At 38.7% G+C, this 18494-nt stretch overlaps 1 protein-coding gene across 1 annotated transcript in view; it reads right to left on the minus strand.

The window, feature by feature from the left end:
- Positions 1 to 732: 732 nt before the first annotated feature.
- The window catches only part of LIN7A (lin-7 homolog A, crumbs cell polarity complex component), a 51026-nt gene continuing 33264 nt past the window's right edge, over positions 733 to 18494 (minus strand). Inside the window, exons 3-6 of the mRNA XM_040596717.1 lie at positions 15365 to 15436; positions 12781 to 12990; positions 5220 to 5432; positions 733 to 3603 (exon numbers count right to left, since the gene is read on the minus strand). Of these exons, the coding sequence (XP_040452651.1) occupies positions 5220 to 5432; positions 12781 to 12990; positions 15365 to 15436 (495 nt within the window). The 3' untranslated portion in view covers positions 733 to 3603. The remainder of the gene's footprint in view (positions 3604 to 5219; positions 5433 to 12780; positions 12991 to 15364; positions 15437 to 18494) is intronic.

Here is an 18494-nt window from a genome sequence, read left to right on the forward strand (position 1 = left end):
CTCAGCATAATGGGCTGTATTTCTCATCAGACAGGTATCGCAGCAGGCAGAACGTTCTTGCGAACTGACCCAGAATACTCTCTGGGTTTGAAACTTGTTTTGTTAAATGCTGGATATGGAAATGGTCTCCCTAGTGCTTATGCAGGGACAGTATTACTTCTAGCTAATAATCCTCTGCTTACATATGGAAGGATCCCCTTAGATCTTCTAGGCATAGTTAAGCATTAGGAGATTGGTTAGTTTTCTTTTATCCCATTTTCAGAAAAAATCAGAAACAGTCTCATCCTGTACTAAAATACATCTTCTATCAGCATAATAACTATTTTAAATTCTGAAATTATGCTTAAAATCCCGTATTATTTCAAATGCAGGCAAAACCACCCTTCCTGATTAGTGTTTATTCTAGAAACCTTGTTTACTCATGAGATATTAACTTCATTGAGAACTCTAAAATCCCTGAAGTTAGTAGATGAATAAGCAGTTTCTTCTGCAGATATGGCATGTAATTTTGTGCTTTCTGCAAGAGTTCCCAAAGGTTCCTAAATCAGATTGGAAGCTTGGCTGAGGTAAATATATACAAAAGTTATGATGTATAGGACCAAGAGGTCTGAAGTATTATTCATCAGGGAACTGCAGGTAGATTTTTATGTCATTTCTTCCACCCATGGGCATTCATTGACCTTTCCTGTATGACTTGCCACTGTAGAAGGAAAAGAGGAAAATGCAAGCTGGTGAGCTTTTCACTTTATCAAGGGCTACGAAATCCTTTGATCCCCTGTAAAGTGCCAGTCAGATCAGATGTCACAAACAGAAAAACAATGGCTAGCACAGCAGATCCACCGACCTCAGCAAGTGAATCGTACCAACCATGAATCTCTATTATTAGATCTTACATCTGGATCTCTGGCATAAGTGAACGTGATGCAAGAACCTGTAAAAATCACGTGGCACCCCTTTGGTTACTGTAATAAAGAGACAGAAAAGACTTCTTGGATCTCCTACCTCAGTTTGCTTCCAGTGCAGAGAAATATGAGGGAGCCCCAAGAGTAAATGTGAGTGATAAAATTCACTAAGTTGACTGAAGGAATATCAATTCAGTGCAGTAAAACAGCAAATGCCGGGAGACCATTCAGTTAAAATACAATGCATGGTACCTGCAGACATGCATGTGGGAAATGTTGTCCTCCCTGCCCTTCTTTTCAGTCCTAATTCAGCAATGCATGTGTGAAATGCCTTGCTGCATCAGGACCAAAGACATTTAAACCACAAATGAGAAGTCTGTCTACAACTACATGCAGGTGACAGGTTTAGGGACACATTATCCTGTGATTAAGTGGCTATATGTTTTATTGATCAATAAGGGGCATGAAAAGTGATCCTTACACAGTTATTTCTTCCTGCTTCCACTTCAAATTCATTGACAGTTGTATTTTGCTTATTTTTTTCTTTCATCTTATTGTTAAATGTTGGCAAAGACTAGAATGTTAATTTTAGTGTGTATAAATAATTTATTGAATAATAATATATGAAAATGAATTTGATATGCTTCTCTATATGAATGACATTCTATTATTGAAATTTATTAATCAGCACATTCCACTGCATCAGACCTAAATTTTTTGAGGAAGAGGAGGGGAGGAGGTGGAGAGGCAGTTTGGAAAAATGCAGTACAGTGGGCTGACTAAATCTGAATATTTGGTCTCTGAAAATGCAGCTATCAGTGTAATTCAAATCATACTGATGAGATACAGAACAGCTATATGCAGTCATAATACCAATTTATGTACTGTCGATATTAATAGCAGTGTCTGTTTGATAATACAGTTTTAAAATAGGTACATACAATTTTATTAAGTATAAAAAGACACCGTGCAGAGCACAATATAATATATTTCATCTTTAATTCTCTCAAACTCCACTGTCTTAATTGATATTGTCACCAATGACCACTGGATAGTATTATTCCTCTGCATAAAATGAGGCTTCTCTGGATAAATTCATGCTGTTTGGTTTTAAAAATACAGTAATTTCCTTTCTATGGCTACTTACACTAATCAAACACTGTCAAGACTGTTGGCTGGCCTGCATTTGGTTTCTAATATATGCTATGATATTGCCAATTTCCCCTGTTCTGATTTGCCTCACTCTGAGAACAGATCCTTCAAAATATTAATTGTTTCTGACTTTGTTCCAAGTTCACAACCAGAGCACTGGTTCAGACCATTTCTACATTCTTCACATTACTAAACTTTCACTGACATCAGCTGGAGTTTTCAACGTGCAAGGACGTCTCCCCTAAGCTCCTTTTCTCCCCCATCTTTTCTAATGAAGCATAGAAGGCATGCTGAAAATTATTATTTTTTAGAATTTTAGAATTTGGGGGTTCCACTTTCATATTTTCTTGAAAGTAGATGACATTTATAGCCTTCCAGCTTTGACTGTTTTCTTTGGAAAAGCAGACGTGTAAACTTAAGAACTTAGTTATATATTTTGTTTGCACATTCCAATTTGGTTTGATTTAAACAAACAAACAAAAAGTCAGAATTTAACTTCATTTTTTTTTAAATAATAATGTGCAAGTCTTAAAATAACTTACACTTCCTCCTCTCTAAAATATATTAACATTAGACTGGAAAATAAATTAAAGAATACAGAAAAGCTGAGTTTATGCCGTCACAGTAATATTTGCCAAACAAAGCTTGGTCTTTTGCTAACATTAGCTTACTACATTTGCAATACATGCTAAGCAAAGACCCTAATTCTCTAACAGGTACATTCAGACAATATATATTTTATGGAATAAATATATAATATATCCAGTTATAGATTTCTGAATAGTAACTATAATAGATACAAGCAATACCTACGTTTAAAAATACAGTTCTAGGATTCCCTAACTTTACTACTAATACAATTAAAATTGACCTAAAACTTTCTCACTCTGTTGATGCATAATAAAATATATGGAAACACCAAGAGTAAAAAGCCAATTGCTTCTACAAATGGAATACTTTATAAATATAGTAAATTGCTATTTCCAGAGGGAAAATTGAAAATTATAAACAGGAAGTTAGGTTAAAACAGCTCTACAATATATAGTACAAAGTGGCTATGAAGCGTGATGTATGAGTTTGATGTCTGTGGCAAAATTTTGAACTGATGTAGTTCATTTCTGGAGATAACTGTAGAGAAAGATTCTGTTCCTAAAAGCAGCCAATCTTGGTCTCCTTAAAACAAAACTTTCAGTGACTAGAGAAATCCAACTGGCCAATTTTTCAGAGAAAGGAGTGCAAGATTAGATCAAACAGAATTATTTGGAAGCCCTGGACTTCTCTATTTCATAGGGTTTACCTATCATGTTCTCATTAGGAACAGAGTCACAGAAGTACTACATATTTGTGACTGCTGCGTGCTGAAAAGCCTTATCATGAAGGTACCCTCCCTATGGCTGTCTTAACTATGTTATTCTTGTACTGCACATTCTCCAGATGAATTCTGTTTCATGTTCCTGTAGTTGTTTCCTTTTGCTGGAATACTGAAGTACAGCTCCGGTTGCTTGATTACTGAACTCGTGATCGAGGCTTTTTTTTTCTTGAGAATAGCCTAGAATTAAAGAAATACATTTCTCAAAGCAAGCACAAGGAATCGAGGAATTAACTTGCTGGCTGTCTCTGCCTGCCTTTCTTCCTTTTTAGTTTAAAGAAAAAACTTTATATCAGTTAAAATACCTTATTCGCTAATGAGAAGATTTAAGTAATTAAAAAAATGAAAAACTTAATGTGACTGCCATGCGTATGCCTCCTGCAATGGCCACATTTTATACAGAAACCCAAAACTTACTTCATGAAATACTGCTGTTTTTACCTCCTGTCCAATTTGAGGCCCTGAGGTAGGACTGAGATCCCACTCAGAGCCTTTGTTTGCCTCAACAAAACTGGAATTCTGGTGGTCACAGGACAAGAGGGTCTATAAGGTGGATGTTCTCTAAATATCAAGAGATCAGTGTCAACTTTAATAACAATGAAACCATCCCTGGGAGCTTCGGTTTCTGACCATTTGGGGATTATGAGTCACTTGTAGACTCTTACTGGTACAAACACCCTGTTTTGGAAACACCTTGTATGAGATGTGGAGGATTGGGATGTAAGTCATTGGCAAATGCTTCCTACTTGATTTCCTCTGGGCAAATAGAGCATATTTATAAATGTATTCATGTCACACACTCACTGATTTCAGAAAAACTGTGTATATGGAGAATCTTTGTACCTCACACACCATGTATTTTGACTACGCTGGGAAATTTGCAAAGTCTCCTGGAAGCTACTGCAGTATTGAATGTCAGTCGAGTGAATGAAATACTTCCTACCCAACTGGAGTTCAGTAAGCACTTGCAGGTTCCCTGCAAAGTAACCCCAGAGTGAAGTTTGGGTTCCCTGTAGCAGGGAAGGGACTAGGAAGACTTTTCTTCATGTACCAACAGCAAATCTTGATGTTCTGTTGCAGAGTGGTAATAGCCTAGTTGAAAATACATTAAACTGTGTCTAAATCTTACAGCATATTTTTACTTGTCATAAATGCTCTGGTTTATAATTAAAAAAAAGTTCCCAGTAACTACAGGCTTATGCAGTCTTGCTTGCAGATAAGATGGAGCTGCACAGTTGCTATTGATCTCAAGGTGATCAGTTGGAAATTGGCTCCAGAATTTGTTAGCGTCTTTTGCCTGTTTTCAAAATGCATTTTTACTGGGATAGATCATGTGGATATGTGCCAAAGAATGAGTTCTTCCCGTCCTCACCACAGCAAGTGCTTGCTGGGGCCCCGAGGGTATTGCTAGCCCCCTCTGGGGGTCCCCCCCCCCCCCCCCCCCGCCCATGGCCCAGGACCCCATGGCAGCCCCCCGGGGCCATCAGCCCCTGCCCCAGCGATGCCCCAGCAGGGCCGGTCTCCAGCTCCCACAGCCCGGCCCAGCCATGGGCCCACTGAGCCTGGGCCACCTGCAAGGTCACATCCCAGCCTGCCCCCATCCCCAGGGAGGTGTTTGATGCCTGGGGCTGGGGCTGGCCTGGTGCCCCCTGGCTGGCCCGCTCCTGGCTGGGGCTGGGATGGCCTCTGGAGCCCAGCCAGGCCCTGCCCTGATGGACCCCCAGACCCCCAGGAGCTGTTGGCCCAGGCAGGGCATGCCACCACTGGACTTAGGGCAGACCAATGAATCCTCTCACCTACGACATATGGTTTTGCTGTGTAGTTTGCTGCTGTTGCTGCTGCTGAATGAGCAACTGCTGCTGTTGCCGGCGCCGGGCTGTTCTCAGTTTTTCAAAGCGAGCCTCCATCTCCTCCAGCACCTTGGGAGTGTAGCGAACCACCAGCTTGACGCTGTCCTTAGCTGCCTTCAGCAGCTCCACTGCCTTCTCGTGGTGTTCTCCTTCCACGCTCTGGGAGCAGGGAGAACAGAATTAATGAAGAAAATTCTGCTTTGATCAAGAGCTCTGCCCTCTTTCATACAGAAAAGCTGTTGGGGTTTTAGGAAGTTTCCACACCTTACATTTTTCAAGGTATCACTAATTGAAAGTGTTGGGTTAAGTAAGATTTATGATTTATGCACTGCTGGAAACGTATTCATTTTCATATTTTAAAATAACACTAATCTGGTTTAGGTTACGTTACAAACCTGATTTCTGATCTGTGTGAAAAGGCGGGGGGGGGGGGGAAATGCTCAACAAGCTTTATGCAAACAAAAAAGAAAGTTAAAAAAAAAAAAAACAAACCCCACAGTACAAACTCAAACAAACTGTTTGCACAGTAGAAAAATAAAATCCTATTTAAACGTTGGAAAGAAATGAAGAAATTGCAAGTTTGAAATGGCAATTCCTGTTTTACACCCTGGCCCTGTTCGGATCCCGCAGGGAATGCCATGTGGTGATTAAGCAGTTGCTGAGCGGCAGGCGGAGGAGCATGTCTGCTGCTCCTGGGGGCAGCCCACATCTTGGGGTTAAGGGCATTGCTCAGGTGTTGGCTGTTTATGTGATACAGGTTCTCTATTGGAAATAAACTAGTCTTTATCTGGTTAGTTGTAAGCAATCAAACACTAATGACTGAAACACTGGAAGTTCTGGCTGAAGGAATATGCATTTTTCCCTCCCTTTCTGGAAAATGTTATATATGGTAAGATGATATCTACTGTGAAATCAAAAGCATTCCCAAAGGGGCTCAAGCTCTGATTTCTATGCTAACATTGTTTGAAACAGTAAGTTTCCAAAAGGGGGAAGTGGCTTGGCTGTGAAAAGAGTTATTTAATTTCTACCATTAAGCTGGACTGACTGGAGTGCTTTTCAGGCATGTGGATTGTTCCACACCTTAAATTTTCTAATGGTGTATGATGGCCCACATGTGTTGTAGGACATATTCCAAGAAATGAAAGTATCTCTGCGCAGAAAAAAAACCCCACACAACTGAGATCTTCACAGGGATTTTAGACCATTTAAGAATAAGTAATTTTCTACCCACATAAAATAAATCAAAGTCTTACTACATGCTGTGTTTCAAAACTCTTATGTATACCATGCTATTTAAAATGAAACTATACCCATAGGCTTCCAAAGAGAAGCAGCAGCATTCAAAATATTTTAACTTCAATTCATGTGAAAAGAATACCTTAGCATCATTATGGTAACTGTCAGAAGAAAATTCTTTCTACTTTAATCTCTCCTATTTGACTGAGTAACATTGTACGAGAACAGTGAATAAGAATTACTTCTGCTGTGGCACACACTGTGTTAGAAATAACGATTTTAAAATTTCAAAAAGTAGACACAATACGCTTCTACATGAATAATACAAACAACACAATTCAAACTTATTGCCTTCCTTTTTATCTTCCTTCTCCTGTTAAATATCCTTCAACATACTAATACAAACAATTATTTCATGTCTGGGTTAACGGATTGAACTAAAAGTTCTACAGAAATGTTAAGATGCTTCAAAATTTTTAATGCAATTTATAGAAAAAATGAATGTCATTTCAGGTGCTGGAATAGTTGCCAGAAACACAGAAAACCTTGAAGTAAATATAAATTTGATTGCTGAAATAAATGACTTCATGTTTTTGAACTGTATGTTCATGAAATTCTTCCAGCATGTTTCCTATTCAAAGAAGGTCAAGAAAATTCATTATCTGTGATGACCAGATTTGTTAGAAATTGTGATTGGGATAAATCTGCTGAACAAGCACTGCTACCAAAAATTAACTTGAAGAAAAAAAGTTTTCTTACAAATATTTGAAAAAGAGTTAATTGTTGGATAAAAACCAGTGAATGTGTCTAATGCTCCAAAGACAGCTAAAATAATAAGCAATAGAATTTTGTGAGATTGCTTTAATGAACAAGTCACAGACACAAATTAAAACTTTCCCATGTCCCCTACCCTGTAACTGCTCAATGTTAGAAGAGGCGATAATAACTGACACATATTGTAACTAGCTGTCTTTTGTAACCCACTGCTTTGTGACTGGCTTTGATACTGGCTTTTGTAAACACAGTCTTGACCTTAGGAGGAGATCTGTAAAATTTGGCATTTTTCTATATTTCACATTTTGCTTGTGAATTGCAGTCAGTATGACATGACATGGACATTCAGAGGAAATAACAGTGTATTCAGTGTTGTCGTGATTGCTGCACAACGGTGTGAATCTAGAACAGGCTATGAACAAAAATCATAAGCTCCCAAGCTACGTGAAATACCCATTTCACATAATCACAGAATGGTCCAGAGTTGGAAGGGGCCTCTGGAGATCATCTAGTCCAGCCCCCTTCTAAAGCAGGTTCACCTACAGCAGGTTGCACAGAATCACATCCAGGCTGGTTTTGATTGTCTCCAGAGAAGGAGACTCCATACCCTCTCTAGGCAGCCTGTTCCAGTGTTCTGTCACTCTCAGAGTAAATAAGTTCTTCCTTGTATTCAGAAGAAACGCCCAGTGTTGCAGTTTGTGCCCGTTGCCCCTTGTCCTGTCACTGGGCACCGCTGAACGGAGCCTGGCCCCATCCTCCTGACACTCGCCCTTAAGATACCTGCAGGCATTGGCAAGGTCCCCTCCCAGTCTTCTCTTCTTCAGGCTAAACAGCCCCAGCTCTCTCAGCCTTTCCTCATCAGGGAGATGCCCCAGTCCCCTCATCACCTCCGTAGCCCTCCACTGGACCCTCTGCAGTAGTTCCCTGTCTCTCATGAACTAGGGAGCCCAGAACTGGACACAGCCCTCCAGATGTGGCCTCACCAGGGCAAGGGGGAAGGATCACCTCCCTCAACGTGCTGGCCATGCTCCCCCTAATGCACCCAAGGATCCCATTGGCCTCCTTGGCCACCAGGGCACACTGCTGGCTCATGGTCAGCTTGGTGTCCATCAGAACACCCAGGTCCTTCTCCACACAGAGCTGCTTTCCAGTTGGTCAACCCCCAGCCTGTACTTGTGCACGGGGTTATTCCTCCCCAGGTGCAGGACCCTACGCTTGCCTTTGCTGAACATCATTAGGTTCCTCCCTGCCCAGCTCTCCAGCCTGTCCAGGTCTCACTGAACAGTAGTGCAGCCTTCTAGTGTATTCCTCCCAGTTTTGTATCATCAACAGACTCACTGAGTGTACGCTCTGTTCCTTCATCCAGGTCACTGATGAGTAAGTTGAACAGGACTGCAGCCAGTACCGACCCCAGGGGCACACCGCTGGCTACAGGCGTACAGCTGGACTCTGTGCCACTGATCACAGCTCTGAGCTCTGCCCTTCAGCCTGTTCTCGATCCACCCCACTGTCCACCCATCTAACCCACACTGCCTGAGCCTACCTATGAGGATGTTATGGGAGATAGTGTTAAAGTCTTGATGAGGTCAAGGTAGACAACATCCACTGCTCTCCTCTTATCTACCCAGCCAGTCATTCCATTGTAGAAGGCTATTAAGTTGGTCAGGCATGATTTCCCCTTGGTGAATCCATGTTGACTGTTTCTGATGACCTTCTCTTCCTCCACATGCTTCAAGATGACCTCCAGTATGAGCTGTTCCATCACCTTTCCAGGGATGGAGGTGAGGCTGACTGGCCTGTAGTTTCCTAGGTCCTCCTTCTTGCCTTTTTTGAAGAGTGGAGTGCCATTAGCTTTCCTCCAGTCCTCAGGCACCTCTCCTGTCCTCCATGACATTTCAAAGATGATGGAAAGTAGCTTAGCAATAACATCTGCCAGCTCCCTCAGCACCTGGGGGTGCATCCCATTGGGGCTCATGGATTTGTGGGTGTCAGGTTTGTTTAAATAATCTGTAACAAGATCCTCCTCAACCAGGGGCAAGTCTCCCTTTCTCTAGATTTCCTCTATTGCCTCCAGGGTCTGGGAAACTTGAGGGCTGGCTTTCAAAGAGTTTTATGGTTCTGACTTCAATCAGCAACTCTGATTGTATCTGTTCTGTAGGGGAATAACAAGATTGTGTACTTTAATACTTCATACAACTTAGTAAATTGCATTTAATTAATGATTCCCTGTTTTCTTTCCCATTTACCTCTGGCCTTGTTCTTCCAGTTTACAGCCAGTATTTTCTAATTGGAAATGAAGGGTTTGACTTTGTTGCTATCCAGGTCAATGGAAAACTCCCATTGACTCGAATAGTAATGATGTAGAATTAAGCCTAAAGCTCTGAATCATAACTTAAGAGGGGAAAATAACAAAGGTAAAGTAAAAGATAGTGCTGTTAAATATGAATCCTACTCCCCAAATGTACTTAACTCAGGTCTTAACTACAGTCTTCAGCTGCTATTAATACAGTTGCTATACTTGCTCTTAACCTCTTCATTGCTGCTTGCACTCATGATTTCCAAGGCATTACAAACGCTTCACTTGCACAGCGACAACTGCACAACTGAAACAGCAGAGCCCCTTGGAGTAGGGAAAAGAGCTAATACCAGCATAGGAAGTTGTTTTGCTGTTCGAATTCTTCCACCTCTGCAAACCTCTGAAACTGCACTGGGAGAGGACTCCTGCTCTATCAGTCATGTCTGTACAAGGGATTTTGCTGACTGGATTATGCTGGCTGGGGCCATTGTGAGGATCTGACACTCCTGTTACTTTAGAATCTCCCACCAAACATGGGATTTAATAAATTTGTTTCAGAATGTATATCTTTATTTAATATCTAATTTTTTATTACATATATTTATATATACTTAAGCCTTTATTTCCATTATTGCATTGACAGATTGCATCAAAAAGAAGGATGCAAGATACTGTAAAGACAAGTACAGCTGAAAGAACTGCAGATACGGTGTGGGAAAACACAAACCATTACTGTATCCAGGTTCACAGACTTGTCATAAACATAAAAGAAAAAAATCCCACTCTTGCAGACAAAAAAGAGAACCTGATTGCTACTCTACAAGTTGAGAAACCAAGGAGAATATTTCTGTTAGGTATCTGTGAACAAATGCTTGGGTGACAAATTAGCCATTATAAACCTATTTGGCATTCCTCCCTGTATCTGACTCACACCAGGTATCTGAGAAATGCAGAATATTTGCCAGATATGAACAGCCACCAGCAAGTGTCTTTGCTGAGCCATCTGCAGGGCTTACTGCTTTCAATTTCCTTTACATTTAGGGGGTATGGGACAGAAGTATGTAACAAAATCCTCAGGAAAATGAGAAAATACTTTTTTAAACATTGGTGAAACAGCTCAAGGAACAGTCATCCCAGTCGTGCTGGGATAAAGAATGTGGATTGTGAACACACAGCTCTAATTTTATGTTGATAATTATAAAGTTGGATAACCATCAACTGCTGAGCACAAACAGGTTACAGATATTTCATTTTCATTTCATGTTCCACTGCTGAGCGGTCTGTTGTATTGTACATACTGTATATTACTTGCTTTTCTCCAGCTACATTAAGAGAAGCACAGAGTGAACTAGTCCCAGTGAACAATGTTAAATTTAGACCTTTTTCTTCCACTCTCAAGCTGTCTGCAAACAAATTACCACTTCTCTAATTTTTGCCTTTTTATGAATTATATTGTGTGAACATAATTCAGCCCAAGACTGGTTTATGAAGAGTTGCTCAGAGGCATTATCTCAAGTATGCAATTGCAATCCAAACTTCAAATTCTGTTATTTAGACTCTGAACACAAAAATATTTTTTTGCATCTCTGAATCAACTTTCCCGTGTGCTTACATGTAATTGGGGTTTTTATATTGTGGGGATTTTTTGCTACATTAGCTTAATACACATTCTAAAGCACATTCATGAATTTTTTTGAACAGAGTATCATAACATAGAGATGACAGCAGACTCAAATTCAATATATTTTGACATCTGAAAGTTCACCATTTCCCTCCCTGGTATTTGGCTAGATGCTGTTGACAGTAAAAGTATTTTTCAAGAACCATCCATCAATTAGTGAATATAAACTCTTTTTATCTGCCTTTTTATTCACCTGTTGAAAGAAGTGCTGAACAACAACAGAATTATTTGATCTACTTCCAATCAGTGAAGTTCAGGCAATTTACTTCATTAAATGTTCAGCGGATTTCTGTTTGCTTGAGACTAAATAATCTTTTCAGTGGGTTTTCTTTACTTTTTTGGTATCTTTTCTTTCTCATTGCATACTGAGGCAAGCAAGCTTCCAGACCTATTATTTCTCTTTTGAGAACGTGATGTTTGATAGAAGTGGTAAAAAGTCTGAAGTGTTGCACTAGCGTTCTGTTTCAAGAGAAAGGGAATAGCTATTGTTGAAAGAAACAGACGATAACATGAAAGAATGTCAAACCCAGCATTTTTTTCATTCTTTATGGGCTTACAACAAAGAAGAAATTTAAGTTGGAAAGTCCTATATTTATGACTGGATTCAGGAATTGCTCCTACGTGCCTTTGGTGCATTTAAATATGAGGTTTAGATGGAGGTTTTGCATGAAAAAGGATTATGTTTTCATTAAGAGAAGTATAGAGTTATATGAATGACTATGCTTACCTTTTCAGTACTTCACATTCCCTTGTAAAAGGCAACAAAAAGCAAAATGAAAGGCAGAATTTGACCCGTATCATGTAGTCAGAGCTTTTTTTTTCTCTCTATTCCAACAGCCCTTTTATTTTTACATCCATATTGACATTCACAGTGAAACTACTGCGAAACACTCCGCCCTGAAGTATTGACTTACATGAAAAACGGCTGTGTAAAAAATGTACCTTTTTATCGAGAATACATGCTCCCCATATGTGTACATTTGTACTGCTGATTTCTCTGACAAAGATATAGCTGGATGAATGTTACTGAAAGATATCTGGAATGCACCTTCCATTGCAAATCAGTGCCAAACGTGCTTACCAAATTTCATTTTATGTGCTCAAAGGCTCTGAAGGTTACAAGACTACACAAGTGCCACTGAGGCATCACTGTGCTTGGAAAGGGCTGTGTGGCTCAGATGCTAAGTTGTGCAAGAACATCAAAGTCTGCTATTACGCTTTTACTGTAAAAGGAATTTGCAGAATTATCAATTAAGAAAGACATAGCTTCCTTGGAAATTAAGCACGTGGTGTGGATTTGAAATGAAGCTGTACAACCACCCTGCATTACAACAGGAATTGCAGCGGCACAAAGTTGTTGATGCAGCTTTGCCTCGCTGCACCATAAATGCACACTGAAGGTCTCTCATGGAGCTCATTCTTTTTGTTTCATTTGGCTGCATTTTAAAACACAGTATTAGAACAGATGTGAAAAATGAAAATCCAGATGAAAATGAAAGTTCTATTAAATTTCCACATACCACTCCATTAACTGAAAGCAGCTGGTCCCCCCGTTTGAGCCCTCCATGCCTTTCTGCCACTCCTCCAGGAATGATGCGAGAAATATAAATAGGTGAATTTTGTTCCTTTCCTCCCATGACATTAAAGCCCAGGCCTTCATCAGTCTTTGGCAGCTCCACCACTCGTGGGTGTGAATGGCCTTCACTTGCAGCAAAAGCAGCAACTGTTGCCTGGAAGAAAAAAAATGTGTGATTTGGCTATGTAGGGAGAACACTGATATACATTGTGTTGTTCATTTGCAGGAAGAATTAATTCCTGAGAGAACATTTTAGTATCTTACTCTGACTTTTTCTGATTATCTGAGAGCATTTAAAAAATATTGTTCCATGCCAATGCTTTTCAAATAAAGGAATAAGCAGAGGAATACAGAATTTTGGTGACTTGTCAAAGATAACACAGAAAGTAAGCAGCACAGCCAGAAGTAGGCACTGTGTGAGTAAGCCTGACTGTGTAGTGGTGAACCCTTACGATCACTAGTGCATTTCTTCGTTGCCTTTTCACAGGGAGAAAATCTATTACTGTGGGAAAAGATAATGTGATCTCTGCTGTGTTACTAGTTGAAATAAAATGGATGAACTGTTAATTCTCTGCTCTGCTTTCAGAGGTATGGAATTACTTATTTCATTTTTTGGGCACAGAAAAAATCCCTGGAAGGATATTCTTATTTTTAAAAGTTTAATTTATAAACTTTATGAAATCTTGCAAACTAAGTAACTCCTGAAACAAGAATACAAGTTTTTATAATATAATTGGATCAAAGCTTCTACTGAAAAATTAAATCTCAAGACAGTGGATTTATAAATCAATTAGAAAAATCCTATATGGTTAATGTTACTCTAGCAAAAAAACCCACCACGTAACAAGCTGTAAAGCTTGCATCCAGAAAAATATTACATCTTTTAGTTAATTTTTCACTAAAAGTATTTTTTGTACTTATAGATCTTACTACATCATCAAAAAAACATTAAGAAAATCTTTTATCCTTTTCAACATGTGTTTGTAGTCCAAATTGTTTGAACAATTCTGCGCGTTACACTAATGTTTTTTGAGCATCTTAATAATGCTTATGCTTAGTAGAAGCTAGTGGATGACGTGACATAATGGATCATTCTCAGTTACATGTTTTTGCACATGCAGACCTTGTCATCATGCATACATTTTATGTCAGACATGAATGCACTAGGAGAATGCAATGCAGACAGCCCAGAAATAACCAGGAAATATTGCGATATTGAAACATTGCTCTGTAACCCTGCTGTTCTATATGAATAAGAAATGAGAATGGCAAACACTAATTGGATTTCTACCCATTTACTATACAACATAGCAATAATTTCTATGTTTACCTGCAGTGTAGACAAATCAGGATTTCATATAAACATTTCTCTATACAGAACCATAGACCTCACAAATTTACATTGACCATTAACTTTCAACTAGAAAAAGGTTGAAATCAGAACAACAGCCTACAGAAAAGAACGTTCTATTTAGTAAGGAAAATACACTGCAATTTAGTGTATATTAGGTTATTTGCTGGCTACTATACAGCTTGCTTCTTTAAAATACTGTAGATATCATTGTGTAACACACTCCCAACCTTCATCTTCTGATACGGCTTTAAATGAAAATGGTAAGATCTTAGTTCCATTAGGATTTCAGGGAGTTTTGTCACTAACTTCACAGGAGTGGGACCATAATGAAATATCTCTAAAAAAAGATTTATGGCTTTTGCACATTTACCTGTTTTACATAGTATCTGCTATACTACCCAGAAGACAGTGCTGCGTATAAAATTATAATGGGAAAAAGAAAGCCATGGTGGATCTCCCTGTTTGGAAGCATCTAGCTTTGTGCATGTTATGAAAATACAGAGCATATTTCGCACTGGCACATAGAATGGGCTTTTTTATGTTTGTGTGAATTCCCTTAGAAAATTATTGTTTTAGTAGTAGCAGTAATGTAGCTGTCGTAGTCCAAGGATATGAGAAAGGCAGATCCACATGGATGGAGAGACAGTACATTTCATTAAAACAGGTAATGCATCAGAAAAAAAATGGGCTTGCATTTGGCTGTGGAGTCTCTTGATCAGGCTATTTTTGTCACTGTTCATCCTTACCACTTGCTCAGTACCTACAGTTCCCATTAATTAAAACTGGAATTTTGACTGTTTAGTTTCTATCCATCTCCCAAATCATTGTGTCCTCTCTGGATGATCTGTATGGGAAAATAGTCCATTAAGATATTGGTTGTTGCAGGCAGATGTCTACAGAATGAACCAGTAGATTTGCTTTTGCAAAGCAACTTGTCAAAAAGCATTAAATTCCATAAAATCATTCTCTTTTCTTAAGCTACAGAAGCAGCATAAAGGTTGAAATTTTCCATTATGATTGTTACCTGGGAAGTAGCACTGGTTCTAGACTCTGGGCTGCCACTGATGTCTAAATTTTCTTACAGTGTACACACGAATACCTGAAACACACACGCGCACAGTCAATTACTAGGTCACTTTGGTAACATGTATTTCAACAGTTGCACGTATCCTACCTTTGCAGTGGCCCTGGCTCGGAATTCGGGGCAGCCATTAACAGTTATGGTTTCATGCATGTATTGATACACCTAAAATGTTCATGAAAATAAAACAGAATTAATTATAGAAGCAAAACAAGGACTTTATATTAACCCAGACAGGACAGTCCCTTTCCCTCATAAGACTATGTTTCATTAATGCTGTATTCGTGCAATCACATAGTCAAGGGTCTGCTAAACTTGTGCGTTCTTAGATTTACAGATAACATCAATCTGTGTTTCTCATGACACTTTGCAAAAGTAACTGTACGTCTTCCAACATGGTTCCCTTCCCATCTCTACCATGTCATTTCCCAAAACCAATTAGGTTCTATGTTATAAAAAAATCGGTGTCTCCAGGCAACTGATTTGAATGGAAATGATCTGAACTGATTTGAGTGATGTCTTAGCCTCCAACAGTGGCTTCTTTGTTCTCTGAACTTTCCTATGAACTAAAGATTTAGGAGATTGACATTAAAAAAAATAAGTAAGCAAGCTGCTCAGCATACAGACGCTGAAGAATGGAAGTGAAAATTAAATTTTGGAGAAAGTTCACAGTACTGGTTTCCACCAACCATAGCCAGGAAAGGCAAAAAGGGCTGGCAGTCCAGTAGGTCAGACAGGGACAACAGGAAAGATTATTCTTTATAAAGGAATTGTACATTCACATAAATAGCATACAATCAACATTACCAATATGGACAACTTTCTGTCTATTGTTTTTTTCTGGTATACACTCTTGGTCCCCTTTCTGTGGTCCTTAATTCTCCCTTTTAAGGAGAAAGGAAAAGGCTCTCTCACACTGACTTTGTTCTCTACATTTGTCATGCTCTTAGATGAAAAATATCATAAAATGCCTTGATACCAGCTAGTTATTTTGAAAGCAAACTTAAAAAATAAAAATATTTATATATGACACATGGAATATTTTTTTAAAGACAAAGGTGAATGCAAAGAAATAAAACATTTTATTTAATTTTCTTATAAAACCATTAAACTGCAAAAAAATGTTCCTATATGCCACTGATCTACTCTGGCCATTTTCTTGACCTACTTCATAAGGAGTTTTGTCTTTTTATGTGCTTTATGTCTCAGGCTGAACTCCTCAGAGAGAACCTTTGCTGGCAAGGTATGTTAGCTTTTACAGCAATCTCTTTCTTAGGGTCCCTGAGGAATGCTTTGTACTCAATTATACCTTCTAAAATATATTTACCTTTCCCTGATTTGGTGATACTTTAGCAGGAGCGCCAAAACTTCCCTCTTTGGCAATGTAAATGTTACTTTGGCAGAGAAGGTGTCAGATCCTGTACTTCATTGTTTTAAAAACAATGGCTTGTCCCATTGATAGGTAAAACTTCCCCACGCCCCTGTCCTGATGACTTGTTATGCGGTATCATAATGATCTATCTCTCCCCACCGAGCCTGTTACCGTAAAACTTGCACACTGATGAACATATTGCTACAAACATCTAAATGGAATTAAGATGCGTGGCTTATTTCTGATCTCAGTGGACAGGCACAGTGGAAATCACAACATTCTTGAGTAGTAAAAAGTTTGGGATGATTGATCTCCAAACTTTTTTTGAAGGATATCATACACAAGAGAAAAGCAAAAAAGGAAAGGAGATAACAAATGTGATCCATTTTGGAGATCTAAAATATGCTAAACACTTTGAAAGTTAAGCAAAAAGATTATTTGCCTTAAATATTATCAGCACATAAGTAATTTTAGGGCTTAATTCAGAAAAATTTGGGCCAGTGAAGAAAACTGAGACAAGGGGAGTGTGCTGAGAAGTTTCCTGCTTTCCCTATTTGAAATGAAATCATGCTTCCATTGGTAAAATTGATGCTGACCTCAGAGGAGGCCAGGACTTTGCCCTTATTTTTAAAAATATGGGAAAAGAAAGCTCTTTTATAGCCTCTAAAAGATCTCTGGCTTGTTCTACATTTGTACTGGATGGTGCCATCATAAAAATGGGTTGAGTTCACATACTGCACATTATCCTGCACAGATCAGTGCAACGTTTATAGTGTTATGTTGTAGGACATATTCTTATATGGGAACGACTACTACACTATATAAGAAGAATACAGTGTAATTGCAGTACTGCATCAAGTACTTCTTACTTCAAAATCCATATTGTATTGAACCACTGATAATACCTTATTTTCTTGCTATCTGCAGGCTCCCCTTCGTCTTAAAGCATGAAAGCAGATTGTACATACTGTTTTTGCTTGCACAGCTATAAATGCTGTGGCTGGCTATAATGTCTAAAAGCATATATTTGATTGTTGAATGATTATGACATTAAATTGTTTTGAAAACAGGTCACGATAGGAACAGTTACTAAAAAGTTCTTTAAAATATTCATTACTAAGGTAGAATATCAGAAAGGCGAGCTGATAGTAATACATTCATGTGACTGTTTCCTAGGTTTGATGTCATATAACTCCACATTGCCTGCACCCTACCAGTATTTAGCTACCAACATCTTGGCAACTATTTGTACACTGGTGAAGGAACAAGCTCACTAGTGTGTGATTGGTTACCAATGTGTTAAGAAATCAACTGACTCAAAAGCCTGTGAAAAATATGATCTATGATATCATATAATCCCTGAGTTCAACTGTAAATTCTCAATGATAACAGATTTTAAATGGTGTTCTTCAAATAATTATCAGTGATCATAATACCTATAGCACATTTCTTTGGAAAAGAAGTCTTGCATGTCAAATTTCACTCTCTATAAGCAACAGATGCAACCAGTCTTGAATATATGCTTGAGGCATTTGCCAATCTAATTCTCCTATTTGACTGTTACATAAAGTTTAATGCAATTTGAGTTTAAGAAGTATAAAATATACACCTACAGAACTTTTTTATTATTAAGTCAGTTTAACAACTAAACACAGATTGACTGTACCTGTTCCACCAAGCTCCTTAAACTCTTTGTAGGGTTCAGATCTAAACATCACTCATTCTAGCAATGCACAAAAAGCACACTGAGGTCCACAAATAATTGTTGTTTGCCTGTAGCCACACTAACCCCTTTATCTATGTTGTTCTCAGCACCACCTTAGCCATGACTTGTGCACAACGAATCCATTC

Source organism: Falco naumanni, chromosome 5 (genome assembly GCF_017639655.2).
Source record: "Falco naumanni isolate bFalNau1 chromosome 5, bFalNau1.pat, whole genome shotgun sequence".
Classification (NCBI taxonomy): Eukaryota; Metazoa; Chordata; class Aves; order Falconiformes; family Falconidae; genus Falco; species Falco naumanni.